At 43.6% G+C, this 17005-nt stretch overlaps 1 protein-coding gene across 1 annotated transcript in view; it reads right to left on the bottom strand.

Annotated features, from left to right (window-relative positions):
• Positions 1–3896: 3896 nt before the first annotated feature.
• LOC135546941 (insulin-like growth factor-binding protein 2-B) overlaps positions 3897–17005 on the bottom strand; it is a 23232-nt gene continuing 10123 nt past the window's right edge. The window contains exons 2-4 of the mRNA XM_064975496.1: positions 13308–13483; positions 11110–11250; positions 3897–4076 (exon numbers count right to left, since the gene is read on the bottom strand). Coding sequence (XP_064831568.1) covers positions 3897–4076; positions 11110–11250; positions 13308–13483 — 497 coding nt within the window. The remainder of the gene's footprint in view (positions 4077–11109; positions 11251–13307; positions 13484–17005) is intronic.

A 17005-nucleotide genomic window follows, 5' to 3' on the forward strand; every position in this document is an offset into this window, starting at 1 on the left:
ATAACCCGGACGATGCTGGGCCAATTGTGCGCCGCAGACCACTGCGCCACTCGGATGGCCAACCAAAATTAATTTTGACACATTCAGTTAAGCATGATGTTCCACATCTTTCAATATTCCACATCAACAGTTTATAAAATACTGCATATATACTGAACAAAAATATAAACGTAACATGTGAGGTGTTAGTTCCATGTTTCATGAGCTGATCATTACACAGGTGCACTTGTGCTGGGGACAATAAAAGGGCAATCTTAAATGTTCCGTTTTGTCATAAAACACAATGCTAGATATGTCTCAAGTTTTAAGGGAGCGTAGAATTGGCATGCTGACTGCAGGTATTTCCACCAGAGCCGTTGCCAGAGAACTGAATGTTCATTTGTCTACCATAAGCCGCCTCCAATGTCGTTTTAGAGAATATGGCAGTACGTCCAACCGGCCTCACAACCACAGACTATGTGTAACCATACCAGCCCAGGACCTCCACATCCGGCTTCTTCTCCTGCGACATTGTCTGAGAACAGCCACCCGGACAGCTGATGAAACTGTGAAGCGATTTCTGTCTGCAATAAAGCCTTTTTGTGGGGAAAAACTAATCTGATTGGCTGGCCCTGACTTCCCAGTGGGTGTTGCTGGCTCCTAAGTGGGTGGGCCTATGCTCTCCCAGGCGTACCCATGGCTGTGCCCCATCCCAGTCATGTGAAATCCGTAGATTAAGGCCTAATGAATGTATTTCCAATGACTGATTTCCTTATATGAAATTAGTTCATGTTACGCTTCTATTTTAGTTCAATATATCTTACGCAAATCAGAAAGAATGCTAGAAGGTGCTACCTTAAAATTAAACATGAAGTAAAAACAAGGAAGGAGAACACCCGGTGAATGTTCTTGGCAGTGCACATGGTGCTTTGCTTCAGAGAATTCCCTCTGTCACCCAGAGTGAGCTTCTCCAAATCCAAGGACCTGCTCTGCAGCATATGGTAAACACTCACTCCACTCTGTGCTAAACCACTCCCCCCCAGGAACGCATACATATGCACACTCTTAGCCAAACCTACCCCTTCTTCACACACCGGCACACACACTCCATCAACACACACACCATCCACTTTAGCCCACTCTGACAAATCAATATACCCAAAAACCACAGGGATTGGTTTCTCTTTGTTTTCAAAGTAGGCCAGCCTCAAACTACCGTTAAATTTAGTGCACTACCAGAGGGCACAGAGGGATCTATACAGGAAACGAACTGCCAACATCCTCAAAGCACTGAAATCATAGTAAGCACAACTAATTTACTCTACGAAAACAGTAACAAAAAGGAAATATGAAAATACTAGCTCCAGTTCCACATGGAGAGTGCCATGGTTGATGATGCATTGTGACTGGATTAGCACCTTGCTGGCAGACTGGTAACACATAAGGTCATAAGGTCAAAGCCCAGTCACATGTGGGCTTACAGAAAAAACACATGACTTCACATGTGAAAATGTATTTTTGGAACACTTCACATGTGACCACATGATTTCACATGGAGTTTCATGTTATCACGTGTTGCTTTACATGTCACATGTTATCACATTTACTTTAAATAAGATCATGTGGTCATATGAAAACGTGTTTTTTGACAATTTCAAGTGATCACCAAAAATGTTTGTTTTTTTCCATAACGACAGTCTCACTCATTAGTTTGTCCTTTCTTTCAAATGTTTTAGTAGTAAATCATTAATACGTTGATATGGTATGACATGCTTGCATGTTTGTATTCATATCTTCATTCGGTCAGTGGGCCATCTAAGACAGTCAGTGGTTGGCTCTCAGCATTGTGGAAAGAGCCCATAGAAAAGTATGGGAAATCCAGATCCAGGGTTGGATAGGACACACAAGTGCAAGACCCTCCTCCTCCTCCTCCTCCCACCAACCCTCACCTCCCTTCTCTCTGTTCGCCCTCTGCCTAGCAGTGTGTGGACTGGAGGTGTAGCAGCCAGGCCTCAGCGTTGGCATAGCGGACATACATTTGGGAACCTATGTTTATTTATAGACACTTTAACCCACTTAGTATCACATTTGTCAATGTCAGCCCTGGGTTCTAATCTCTCACCACTGTCAACACTTCATTAGTAACCCGCAACACCCCCCCCACACCCCCTTTTTCAAACCACCCGCCGACCTGACCCCCATTCACCCTTTCCTCCAACACCCCCCCTCTACAAACCACCACCGATCCCCATACACCTTTCCCTTCGACCACCCCCACCACCCTTTGCCAGGGGCGTCACCACATGGGCAGGATGCATGACAGTACCAGAGGGCAAAGAGACACACACAAACCACCACCCCAATTCCACTGCACACTGGTGTCATCATGGAACAACATTGGTAGAGAGGTGGGAGGAGTGGACGAAGAGAGTGCAGAAGATGGATAGATTGGAGAAAGGGAGAGAGGAGGGGGTCAGAATTCTGGAGGATCAACAAGAGGGAGAGGGCACATGAGGTGAAGGATAAAGAAGAAGGCAGAGTAGAAAATAGTAGAAAGAGAGAGAGAGAGAGAGAGAGAGAGAGAGAGAGAGAGAGAGAGCTTGGTTGGGTACATTTTATTCAACAAGAGATGTACCTACATTTGATGAACTAATCAAGGAATACTGAAAAGATGAAAGTTATTTGAACATAAATGACTTAACCTTGTTGATGTGAGGGACCAACAGGATACATTCATGCACAGGCTATTTCTCGGAATATCTTTAAAGGACAGAGCTATATCAATAACAAAAACATGAGACTGTTTATCAGCACGAGGAGAGGACAAAAGAATGTGTATTGAAGAAGACAAACCATTAACTTTACAGTTACCCTGCAGAAATCTCGGAACACTTCTATTAACACGAAACAATTTGGTAGCAGACTACCTTAAGTTGCTTCTGTAGCCTACCTATGTAACTACACAGTAGTAACTGTAGTAACAACATTGTAGTTACATAGGAACTGCTGTGTAATAGCGTTGGTAATAGAGTGTGGCGGTATAGGTTATTAAGTTAAAGTGTTTCCAACCATTCAAACGAGCATTAGCATGTAAGTACATCATCATCATTGGAATGATGCACTAACAACAGATTAGTGTGCATTGTATGTAGACACCAAAATGAAGTGTCACCCATGGTTCGTTAGTTTGGTACGGAGCTTCTATATGTCAAGGGCTTAATGTGAGGCTTTGTTAGACCACCACACATATTGACTAGTGTGATGAGAGAAAGGTTGAATAAATAGATATGGAACGTGGCATGGAAGGCAAGCAGCTGCATAAATGGGAGGTTATATGCTGCCTGATACACCAATTGAACCAGATGCAGTGACAGCCCCGTGATTAGCATAGTGTTAGCTCCGGCATCCATGCTACTCGCAGCACCTATCCCTATGAATAGCAGGGGACACAGCCAGTCAAACACACACACACATATACAGACACACGCACGCACACACACGAGCAACCAAGCAGGCAGGCACACACGCACGTACAGTGCGTATGCCCACACAGTAAATACATATTCATGAAACCTCCTCTGAATTGTAGCATGGATAATATCCTTGCCTTGCTCTCACACCCCTTTTATCAAACATCTCGATTTGCGCAATTTTTTTTCACACGGGAGACCTGCCCTAAGACAAGAGAAGCACTCGTTATATGTCCCTCTCACGCACACATAAACATATAAAGACAACACCCCCCCCCCTATACACACACATAAACATAGAAAGACAACCCCCCCCCCTATACACACACTTAAACAAAAACATGTAGGCTACATAGAAAGAAACCCATGCACATGACAACAATATCAGCTGTCAGTCAAGTTGGACCTTTCCACCGTCGGGGATATCTGGATGTGGGTGAAGCTCTGCTATGTCTCTGCCATATGGAGGACAACAGTGGGCAGTGTCCCAGTCGCCATCTCCTGCTCCTCCACATACTGGCTGCATTTGGGGTCCCCCCGCAACTTCGTGGACTGGGTGATCTGGACACCCGTGAAGGGGTTAACGCACCAGCACTCACCCCGCTGACCGTGGGTGGACATGTGGCACTGGAACACACACAGGAGGGGGAAATGAGAGAGAAGGGTGGGGGGTGAGGGGGGAGAGGTGGGGGTTTAATGAGGCACTGGATACAGTCAGAGATGGGGCGTTTGGGGGGGGGGGCGTAGGCGGCATAACAAGAGGGCGTTTGAATTTGGATTGGCTGAGATGAGGTGGATGGGTAGGGCTCCCGCCCGCAATAACAGCCCATCCTCGGGACATTCCCACCTCCCCATCCTCCCATCCCCCTCTGTCCCCTCCAGCATGCTAGCTGGCCTCGGACCCCCCGTTGAGACCCTTCCTATCCCGAGAATGAGGTTATAATTGAACTGATTTAACTGGACACTTCTTAGGCCACGCAAGAAAGGACCACGGGGACCACGGGGACCACGGGGACAGGGCCTTAGGGGAGGAGAGAGAAAAAAAACACACTTTCCATTTTTTCCTTCAATGAGAAAGAACAAAAAGTGACAGTTACAGTAATTGCGAGAGGAACAAAATGATTACCGAACGATTAAGTGTTGTTGGAGGTGCAGTGTTTTTTGAGCCCTGGGAACCAAAGAGTTTTGTCATCAAAACAATGCCCTCATTTGCCTCTCTCTCTCTCTCTCTCTCTCTCTCTCTCTCTCTCTCTCTCTCTCTCTCTCTCTCTCTCTCTCTCTCTCTCTCTCTCTCTCTCTCTCTCTCTCTCTCTCTCTCTCTGTCTCTCTCTCTCTCTCTCTCTCTCTCTCTCTCTCTCTCTCTCTCTCTCTCTCTCTCTCTCTCTCTCTCTCTCTCTCTCTCTCTCTCTCTCTCTCTCTCGCTCTCTCGCTCTCTCTCTCTCTCTCTCTCTCTCTCTCTCTCTCTCTCTCTCTCTCTCTCTCTCTCTCTCTCTCTCTCTCTCTCTCTCTCTCTCTCTCTCTCTCTCTCTCTCTCTCTCTCTCTCTCTCTCTCTCTCTCTCTCTCTCTCTCTCTCTCTCTCTCTCTCTCTCTCTCTCTCTCTCTCTCTCTCTCTCTCTCTCTCTCTCACTCTGGCTCTCTCTCTCTCTCTCGCTCTCTCTCTCTCTCTCTCTCTCTCTCTCTCTCTCGCTCTCTCTCTCTCTCTCTCTCTCTCTCTCTCTCTCGCTCTCTCTCTCTCTCTCTCTCTCTCTCTCTCTCGCTCTCTCTCTCTCTCTCTCTCTCTCTCTCTCTCTCTCTCTCTCTCTCTCTCTCTCTCTCTCTCTCTCTCTCTCTCTCTCTCTCTCTCTCTCTCTCTCTCTCTCTCTCTCTCTCTCTCTCTCTCTCTCTCTCTCACTCTCTCTCTCTCTCTCTCTCTCTCTCTCTCTCTCTCTCTCTCTCTCTCTCTCTCTCTCTCTCTCTCTCTCTCTCTCTCTCTCTCTCTCTCTCTCTCTCTCTCTCTCTCTCTCTCTCTCTCTCTCTCTCTCTCTCTCTCTCTCTCACTCTCTCTCTCTCTCTCTCTCTCTCTCTCTCTCTCTCTCTCTCTCTCTCTCTCTCTCTCTCTCTCTCTCGCTCTCTCTCTCTCTCTCTCTCTCTCTCTCTCTCTCTCTCTCTCTCTCTCTCGCTCTCTCTGTCTCTCTCCTCTCTCTCTCTCTCTCGCCTCGCTCTCTCTCTCTCTCGCTCTCTCTCTCTCTCTCTCTCTCTCTCTCTCTCGCTCTCTCTCTCGCTCCTCTCTCTCTCTCTCGCTCTCTCGCTCCCTCTCTCTCTCTCTCTCTCTCTCTCTCTCTCTCTCTCTCTCTCTCTCTCTCTCTCTCTCGCTCTCTCTCTCTCTCTCTCTCTCTCTCTCTCTCTCTCTCTCTCTCTCTCTCTCTCTCTCCCCTGTCCTCATTTTACCTCACACAAATGCCTAGATGAAGTATTTTCAGGATGCAGATATGTCATATCATTGTTTTGACCACATTCTAAAAATAAGTGGGTCCTTCCAGCAGCAAAGCCTCATTGGGAAACATTGTTTCGACTTAGTGTGGAAATCTTCCCAAGGTCTGCCTGAAAACAGTTTTATTACCTTGTAACTCTGGATACAGACGCTGTCGCCCCCATGTTGACAAAAAATCGGCCCATTATCGGGCATGGGGCGGGTGAGAGTGTGTGTGAGGGATGGTGGTGGATAAAGGGGCATACTCTCCTGCTGGGCCTCTACCCACTGACTCTGCCTTTCAAGGCATTCTTGAAAATAAATGTGTGTGCGTGCGCGTGTATGTGTGTGTGTGTGCTTGTGTACAGTGTGTGTGTGCTTGTGTACAGTGTGTGTGTGCTTGTGTACAGTGTGTGTGTGTGCTTGTGTACAGTGTGTGTGTGTGCTTGTGTACAGTGTGTGTGTGTGCTTGTGTACAGTGTGTGTGTGTGCTTGTGTACAGTGTGTGTGTGTGCTTGTGTACAGTGTGTGTGTGTGCTTGTGTACAGTGTGTGTGTGTGCTTGTGTACAGTGTGTGTGTGTGCTTGTGTACAGTGTGTGTGTGTGCTTGTGTACAGTGTGTGTGTGTGCTTGTGTACAGTGTGTGTGTGTGTGCTTGTGTACAGTGTGTGTGTGTGCTTGTGTACAGTGTGTGTGTGTGCTTGTGTACAGTGTGTGTGTGTGCTTGTGTACAGTGTGTGTGTGTGCTTGTGTACAGTGTGTGTGTGTGCTTGTGTACAGTGTGTGTGTGTGCTTGTGTACAGTGTGTGTGTGTGTGCTTGTGTACAGTGTGTGTGTGTGCTTGTGTACAGTGTGTGTGTGTGCTTGTGTACAGTGTGTGTGTGTGTGCTTGTGTACAGTGTGTGTGTGTGCTTGTGTACAGTGTGTGTGTGTGCTTGTGTACAGTGTGTGTGTGTGTGCTTGTGTACAGTGTGTGTGTGTGCTTGTGTACAGTGTGTGTGTGTGCCCCTTTTAACAGTATGACTTAATGGTCCTGCACAGTCATCTTATTTCCCAAGTAAAAATAGCCTTTAAATTACCAAAACAATATATTTTTATGCTATTTAAATGCTCAGAATTGAATAAATTGTACCTTTTCTCTTATCTGTAACTATCAGGGAGCCTGAACAAACAGGCTGAGTTTGCAGGGAGCTTATAATCATGAGCTCGCCTTGACTGACAGCTCTTTGAAACACCCTTGTTGTTGCCAGGTAACAAGGTAAACAATGGGCCACATGTCATTGATGATAAGGTAAACAATGGGCCACATGTCATTTCAAGCCTAAAAATCAGTGTTGTAGTACCCAAGTCCGGTCTAAAGACCACATATTGAATGTGTTGATCTTGTCTCTGTGTCATATACATTTTTACTTGGCCTTGACTCTGTCTCAGACAGTGAGAACTCATGCTAGCAGATACCCATAGACTTCCAGTCATTTTGCTAACTCTAGTTAGAATTGGCTAGCGAAACTAACTATAACTTCCTTCATACTGGGCACAGAGACAAAAAAAGGGTATCCACAAGTTCATCTGACTCTGGGGAAGTAGATAAAGTGTCAAAACCCAGAAGTATCCCTTTCATATATTATTGCTTATTAAAACTAGGCTTTCTACTTTACTCATAACATTACTGTCCATTCATTAAAGAAAATCCTCAAACTTTGTCGTGATCATCAGAATTTCCTTGATTCATTGGATTGGAAAAGTAGGGAAATTGGGTTGAACGCTCACTATTAGTAAAGGAAGACCGTGAGAAGTTGTAACAGTCTTTATGTCGATTATAGACATGTTTGCGCAGTGGAGAACCATCACTACTGGAGAAAAATAAATATTCCAACACGTTGTACCAAACTCAAATATGAAGAAAAATAGCAGAAAGGTAGTATAATTTAATGCGCCCAGCTGAATCAAACAGGCCTGAGGCTGAGCCAAGCTTCGGGCTGCCACTCACACAGAGACAGTACCTGCACGGATAATGCTACCAGCAACAACACTGCTTACACAACCTATGGTAGACTAATGCCATCACTATCACACTATCACCAAAAGTGACAACAGTGACACATCAAAGGTTGTGTGTGACAGGCTTGTGATGCAGGTGAGTGCACTTTTTGTAAAACACATAGCTGGGGCCAATAGAAAGACAGCACTCACACACAGCATGATGGATAAGGATAAGCAGACTATTCACTCAGACATAATAAGCCAGTACAGTAGGTCCCAATCATAACAATAAAAAAACACAACCATTAGGCATAGGATTTCCCAATCAAAATGTACAACTCTTCCTTTCGCATTGCAAACCTATTTTTTTTAATATTCAGCACACAAATTAAGCGGTGATCCAAAGTTTAAACGCAACAAGTTTAATGCAAGTCATTTTCAAAGAGATAGCTGACAACAGCAAGCGAGCTGCAATAAAAAACACAGCTCCACTCCACCAGGTGATGATAGTTTGAAAAGGACAAACCTAAGCAATTAGCAACAATATTCTGACGAAAGAAATAAAAGCTGAAATAAATAATTCTCTCTACTATTATTCTGACATTCCACATACTTAAAATAAAGTGGTGATCCTAACTGACCTAAAACAGGGAATTTTTACTCAGATTAAATGGCAGGAATTGTGAAAAACTGTGTTTAAATGTATTTCGCTAAGGTGTACGTAATCTCCAACTTCAACTGTATATACTGTATTCTATTCTATTTTAGTCAATGCCGCTCCGACATTGCTCGTTCAAATATTTATATATTCTTAATTCCATTGCTTTACATTAGATTTGTGTGTATTGTTGTGAAATTGATAGATATTGCTTCGCTGTTGGAGCTAGAAACCCAACCATTTTCCAGTTCCCATTGGCTGTAGTGCCACGATGTTATGGCCAATAACAAGGAAAGCCACACTGCCAAAGGTTGGGCCTAAAGTAATTTATAAGAGATCTTACAAAATGTTTTCTTAGGACTCTTTTGTTAAAATCATTTATGTTGACCTGATGTGTATGAGGAAGTGAATATGGATACAGCACTGGAGGTATATATCAACGTATTTGTGCCCATTGTTGACAAGTATGCACCCGTTAAGAAAATAACTGTGAGAACTCTTAGAGCCCTCTGGATTGATGATGAATTTAAAAAATGGTTCAAAGAAATTATGGAAAAGAGGTGGCAAACAAGTCATGCTGCTCAGCTGATTGGTTAACAAACAGTAAATGGAGAAATGGTGTACCTAAACTTACCAAAATGAAGAATAAATGAGATGACAAAATCAAGATAAATGACATAAAACACAATCTAAAAATACTTTGGAGTACCTTGAATTATACCATGCGAGGAAAACCCAATTCATTTCCATCGTTCATTGAAATTGATGGGTCCTTTAGCTATTGCCAATCATTTCAATTACTATTTCATTGGTAAAGTGGTAAAACTCAAAAGTGAAGTTACAACCTCGAACGATGAACCACCATGTTTTGCTAAAAAACATCTAACAACGAAAGAGAAGGATTGCTGTTTTGAATTTGGTCAAGTTAGTGTGGGAGAGGTGAAATAATTTGATTTGAAGTAATTCCACTGCCTAAAAATAGTAAAGCACCCTTTGTTGGCTCTAACAGTTGCCCAATCATTTTGCTGCCTGTTCTTAGTAAACTGAAGGAGAGAATTGTGTTTGACCAAATGCAATGCTATTTTTCAGAGAACAAGTTCACTACTGACTCTCAGCATACACATAGAGAAGGGCAATCAACTTATACTGATTGACTCAGGTGACAGATTATTAGCGAAAAGACATTGATAGTAAGATTATATTTGGAGCTGTATTGTTAGATTACAGTGCTGCATTTGATGTTATTGATCATACATTGGTATTGAAGAAACTCACTTGTTTTGGCTTTATATTACCTGCCATCACATGGTTGGAGAGTTATTTATCCAATAGAACCCAAAGTGTTCTTCAATGGAAGCTTCTCTAGCATCACATATATGCAATGCGTTGTCCCTCGAGGGAAGTTGTCTTTGGCCATATCAGTGTTACTTTTCATGTTTTGTGTTTTTTATGGACCCCATGACGAATAGCTGCAGCCTCTGCAAAAGCTAATGGGGAATCAAATCAACAAATAAATCAACAAATAAATACACTTCTGATGACTGGCAGCCTGGTGAAGCAGCAGCTATGTTATTACTGAGCAACCGAGTTGTTCAGTGTTAGGATTCTGACATTCGGTTGATTGTCAGAAATGCTACAAAAATATAGCACACCATTGCTTATCTATTTGAAACCGATAAATGATAAATTGAATCAAAACTGTTGCCCCTAAAAATGTATTCAGTCCGAAAGGTGGCAAGTCTAATAGTCACTTTATGGATGCTGAAGTCTCGTTCTTATCCAATAGTGCGATATTGAGCTAGGTGGGGGGGGTTCATCCTAATGCTGACAACCCTCATGAAAATCCGGTTCTCGGAAATGGCCAGATGTCTCATGACCAGGGGCAGGGAGTGCCTACCTACAATCAAGGTGATTTGCACATTTCATCAACAATATTGGCGTAGTAGGTACATTTTAATTTAACATTGAGCTTCAACCAAAATCTACAGATGAATAATATCATAAAGCCTTACTTTGATGCCCATGTTTACCCCAATATAGGGTTGTTAGGAACCTACTGGTTTACAGGCCACATCAGGCCTGCAAGTCACATTATGCTGACTTGCGAAGTGATATGTAATTCCTATTGGAATCCAGACAGAGTTATGACATCCAACAGTTGGAATACTTAATGACACTCAGGGTTGGGAATATTGATAAAGGGGACTACCTAAACCATTTAAACTAGAACAACCATTTCAGTAATGGGTGCAATAAATCTACCTAACTGATAGTAGTTAGTTATTTATCTTTGTGTAGCATAAGATTAATGTATCAATCAATGTACATGCAAAAATCGAGCTGCAGAACAGCATGCTGGGGATAATGATAATGATGGCCATGGTTTTGATAGAAATGTTTTACTCTCCACAGAGTAAAATGGACACAATCACAATCTCACAGTCAACACTGGTTATTAACATCAACACTTTGGTTCTTTTAGAAATGTTACACTGAAAAACCAACACTGACCAATATGTTGTGAGGTTGCAGTATATTCCATTGACCTTATCAATGATTAGAGGCTCACCTGTTTGAGATTGTATTGGCCCCTTCTGTCACAATTGGGGAAGTTGAGCTCGTACAGATCCTCCAGCGGTTCCCTGTTGTCATGGAAGGTCATCTTGGAGATCTCCTCCAGCACCTTGTCCATCTCCTGTTGACAATGGCTCTGAAAAGCACAGACAAAATGCTGACTGTTGAACTAATACACCTTCAACTCAGCACCATCCCGTACAGAGCGTTGAGCCAGTAACTGAAAGGCTTCTGGATGGAGTCCCTGAGCTGACAAGGTAAAAAAATATGTTGTTCTGCCCCTGAGCAAGGCAGTTAACCCACTGTTCCCCGGGCGTCAAAGATGTGGATGTCGATTAAGGCAGCCCCCCGCACCTGCCTTAAGGGGTTGGGTTAAATGCGGAAGGCATTCAGAAGGCATTCAGTTGTACAACTGCCTAGGTATCCCCCCTTTCCTTTCCCTTAAATAAGTGATTGAAATGTATGACGGGTGCACAGTGTGACAGAGCTGAGGGCTGTGTTGTGCCGGTCTATTTATACTATACAGTAGTGTATGACAGCCATCAAAGTGGATCGGTGTGTCCTCCAATGGTTTGGTCTGGGACAAGAGGGGGGCATGACCCACTAGGGTGCTTATCTGGACCTTACAATAACATATGGATGCTAAGTTCCCACACATTCTATTGAGGGCAGGAGGATGTAGAAAAAGCTAACTTTTAACTGAGCAAGACTTCTCATCTCTAGATGGAGTAAATAATGATCTCACTATATCTACCTCAAACTCCAAACACTCATGTTAACAGGAAACCCATCTTTAAAACTCCATTTCACCAAACCCCAGGCTGGAACATTTTTGAATTGTCATTTTACCAACCCCCAGAACTGACTCCCCCATTTGCATACCCCCATTTACGGCATTAGTATATCCATTGTTGTCTCTAATGGTCTCATCAATTGTGTTCCCCTCGCTTATTTGGTGTTTTGTGGCAATACATAGAGTTAAATGAGGGAGAAGATCTGGGCATGTATATGATTGTTTCCTAGGTCGGAACACTTATGGCTCTTCTCTGTGGGCCCCGGGGGCCACGCTTATTAGCATGCCACATATTTTTGCTTTAAACAAAGTTCACATGAACCGGACGACAATGGGTTGTTTGGGAAATGAATTTAGGGCTAACTAGGGTTGTGTTAGTCAACTAATAACAAGGTTGTCCTTGTAAGCCACGTGATCTTGAATGAAGCACATAAACACTGTTGAATGAGTGCTGTTTGTTGGCAGTGTGCAAATTTAACACAATTCAACTTAGCTCTAATATTTCTACTGATTGACGGTGAAAATACTGTCAATATTTGATAGTATTTTGTAAACAGTTACCAATTGCAGTATTAAAATAAATGTATAAGAATATTGGCCTTCAGTGGTTTATGTAAATAAATGACAATCTGTCAACACATATAAATATATAAAGATTTTATTGACATACAAAGTAGCTGTGTCTTTGTGTGTGTACGGAAGAGGGTACCGCCGTACCAAATACCAACCAGGGTCATTAAGGCCATTATTCAATCAATTGCATATAGTGGATTTACAGATACCACTTTCAGAACTGTGATCAATTTACACAACAGCGTGTTTAGAGAGGTTGGGAGGCTCGAGGATCAGTTGACCCAACCCAAATCCATGTTTTTCTCTCCAATTTCATGATGTCCAATTGTTAGTTACAGTCCTGACCCATCGCTGCAACTCCCATATGGACTCGGGAGAGGCGAAGGTCAAGAGCCATGCATTCTCCGAAACACGGCCCTGCCAAGCCACACTGCTACTTGACACACTGCTCGCTTACCCCGGTCGAACCAATGCTTCAGAGGAAACACGGTACAACTGGCGACCGTGTTAGCGTTCATGCTCCCGGCACGCCACAGTCGCTAGAGCGCGATGGGACAAGGACATCTCGGCCGGCCAAACCCTCCCCTAACCCAGATGATGCTGGGCCAATTGTGCATCGCCTTATAGGTCTCCCGGTGCGGCAAAGTCCCGCTGCGACAAAGTCCGGTATCAAACCCGGTTCTGTAGTGGAGGCCCTAAGTTTAGCCATTCTAAGCTATGTAGTGTCATAATACTAATTGCTCATCAAGTTTCTGAACTGTATCTCTCGGAAAGCGGATGTGAACAAAGATGGATTTTTATTTCTTTTTGGAATGGTTTGTCCTGACCTGAGTGGCCCGCTGGGTCCTAGGTTCCTCAGGGCGGGTGTTGGTCTTCATCTTGGTCTTGAGCTCGTTCTGGGCCTGCCTCAAAGCCTTCTGTTTGGACCACATCCAAGGGCTGGCATCTTTGGTCGGCTTCTTCTGAGGGGGGCCCTCAGTGCCCTGCAGCTCCTCTATAGATCCTGCATGCACGCACACACACACACACACACACACACACACACACACACACACACACACACACACACACACACACACACACACACACACACACACACACACACACACACACACACACACACACACACACACACAGACGTAGTGCACTCTTAGAAAAAAAGTGATACTGTATCTAGAACCAAAAAGGGTTCTTTGGCTGTCCCCATAGAAGAACCCTATGAAGAACACCTTTTGGCTCCAATTATACCCCTTTTGGGTTCCTTGTAGAACTGTTTTCAAAGAGGGTTCTACATGGAACCAAGAATAGTTCTCCTATTGGGACAGCCACAGAACCATTTTGGAACCTTTTATTCTAAGAGTGTACATGCCCCGAATACAAACAAGGATATCTGCACATAAAACGTTTTAATGCACCGGAAACTAGTTCCAAACAAAGAGAAAATGATTGCTGAAGAAAATGTTCCCTTTATAGACTCTCAGGGTCGACAGAACACATACACCCACACCCATAGATACACACACAATTGTTTGCTCTCCTTTAATTAATCCCAAAGGAGCTTTCAAAGCACTATGTTTCTAATGACAGGTTTCTGTAAACAATGTGTTATCTTTGGAAGACAAAGATTCACATTGGCTTCCTCAAGGCACCATCCTGCTGGTACAGTATGTGTCTCACACCCTGATGTCACTTCTCCTGCTGGGCAGTGAGTCTCAGAAGTGGTCAGGACTATAATCTTCTTGCTGACAGTTTGTATGTACTACAGGTTGTAAATAATGATGAGAGATGGTGCCTAAGATTGGTTGTGTTGTTAAAATCAAAGCCCTCAGCACATACAGTGCCTTCAGAAAGTATTCACACCCCTTGTCTTTTTCCACAGAAAATTGTGTTACAGCCTGAATTTAAAATGGATTACATTTATATATGTTATTGCCACTGGCCTAGACATAATACCCCATCATGGCAAAGTGGAATTTTGTTTTTAAAATCTATAGAAATTATTTTGAAATTAAAAACAGAAATATCTTGAGTCGAAAAGTATTTTTATTGCCTTTGTAATGGCAAGCCTAAATAAGTTCTGGAGTAAAACTATGCTTTAACAAGTCACATAATAGGTTGCATGGGCTCTTCTTGCAATAAGATCGTTTAGAACGACTCCCTCATCTGTCGATGCCGGCTCCGACCGGGAGACCTATGAGGCGAAGTACAATTGGCCCAGCGTCGTCTGGGTTAGGGGAGGGTTTGGCCGGCTGGGGTGTCCTTGTCCCATCGCGTTCTAGCAACTCCACAGTGCACGCTGACATGGTCGGCAGTTGTACAGTGTTTCCTCCGACACATTGGTGCAGCTGGGTAGGCCGTCATTGTAAATAAGAATTTGTTCTTAACTGACTTGCTTAGTTAAATAAAGGTTAAATAAAACATTTTAAAATAATCTGTAAGGTCCCTCAGTCGAGCAGTGAATTTGAAACACAGATTAAACCACAAAACCAGGGAAGTTTGCCAATGCCTCGCAAAGGAGGGCTCCTATTGGTAGATGGGTAAAAAATAAAAAGCAGACATTGAATATCCCTTCGAGCATTGTGAAGTTATTAATTATTCTTTGGATGGTGTATCAATACACTCAGGCATGACAAGGATACAGGTGTCCTTCCTAACTCAGTTGCTAGAGAGGAAGGAAACTGCTCAGGGATTTCACCATTAAACCAATGATGACTTTAAAACATGGCTGTGATAGGAGAAAACTGAGGATAGATGTTTGCAATAACGCACTTATGTAAAACTGCAAAATATTTGGCAAAGAAATTAACTTTATGTCCTGAATACAAAAGTGTTATTTTTGGGGCACATCCAACTCCACTCATAACCGAGTACCATTCTTCATATTTCAAGCACGTTCGTGGCTGTATCATGCTATGGGTATGTTTGTCATCGGCAAGGACGAGGGAGTATTTTTATTTATAAAAATACACGGAATAGAGCTAAGCGCAGGCAAAATCCTTCAGTCTGCTTTCCAACAGACAATGGGAGACAAATGTACATTTCAGCAGAAACATTAGCCTGAAACACAAAGTCAAATATACACTGGAGTTCAAATCAAATGGTATTTGTCACATGCGCCGAATACAACAGACCTTACAATGAAATGCTTACTTACAAGCCCTAAACAACAATGCACTATTTATTTTAAAAATAAATGTAAAAAACATTTAAAAAAAATAATAAGACATAAAAGTTTCAAATAATTAAAGAGCATTAGTAAAATAACAATAGCGTGGCTATATACAGAGGGTACCAGTACAGAGTCAATGTGAAGGGGCACCGGTTAGTCAAGGTAATTTTGGTAATATGTACATGTCGGTAGAGTTATTAAAGTGACTATGCATAGATAATAACAGTGAGTAGCAACAGTGTAAAAAGGGGGAGCAATACAAATAGTCTGGGTAGCCATTTGATTAGATGTTCAGGAGTCTTATGGCTTGGGGGTAGACTTGGATCTCCGGTACTGCTTGCCGTGCGGTAGCAGAGAGAACAGTCTATGACTTGGGTGACTGGAGTCATTGACCATTTTTTGGGCTTTCCTCTGACACCGCTTCTATATAGGTCCTGGATGTCAGGAAGCTTGGCCCCAGTGATGTACTGGGCTGTACACATTACCCTCTGTAGCACTTTACGGTCAGATGCAGAGCAGTTTCCATACCAGACGGTGATGCAACCGGTCAGGATGCTCTTGATAGTGCAGCTGTAGAACTTTTTGAGGATCTGGGGACTCATTAAAAATCTTTTCAGTCTCTTGAGAAAAGGTGTTGCCATGCTCTCTTCACAACTGTCTTGGTGTGTTTGGACCATGTTAGAACTTGAAACTCTCGACACACTCCACTTCAGCCCCGTCAATGTTAATGGGGGCCTGTTCAGCCTTCCTTTTCCTATAGCCCACGATCACTTTGTTTTGCTCACATTGAGGCAGAAGTTGTTGTCCTGGCACCATACTGCCAGGTCTCTGACCTCCTCCCTATAGGCTGTCTCCTCATTGTCAGTGATCAGGCCTGCCACCGTCATCAGCAAAATGAATGATGGTGTTAGAGTCGTGCTTGACCACACAGTCATGGGAGAACAGGGAGTACAGGAGGGGACTAAGCACACACCCCTAAAGGGCCCCAGTGTTGAGTATCAGCGTGGCAGATGTGTTGTTGCCTACCATTACCACCTGGGGGAGGCCCGTCAGGAAGCCCAGGATCCAGTTGCAGAGGGAGGTGTTTAGTCCCAGGGTCCTTAGCTTAGTGATGCACTTTGTGGGTACTATGGTGGTAAACGCTGAGCTTTAGTCAATAAACAGCATTCTCACATAGGGGTTCCTTTTATTCAGGTAGGAAAGTGCAGTGTGGAGTGCAATTGAGAATTGGAGTGGGTCTAGGGTTTCCAGCATGATGGTGTTGATGTGAGCCATGACCAGCCTTTCAAAGCACTTCATGGTTACCAACGTGAGTGCTACGGGGTGGTAATCATTTAGGCAGGTGGTCTGTTTGAA

Source organism: Oncorhynchus masou, chromosome 10 (assembly GCF_036934945.1).
Source record: "Oncorhynchus masou masou isolate Uvic2021 chromosome 10, UVic_Omas_1.1, whole genome shotgun sequence".
NCBI classification, from domain to species: domain Eukaryota; kingdom Metazoa; phylum Chordata; class Actinopteri; order Salmoniformes; family Salmonidae; genus Oncorhynchus; species Oncorhynchus masou.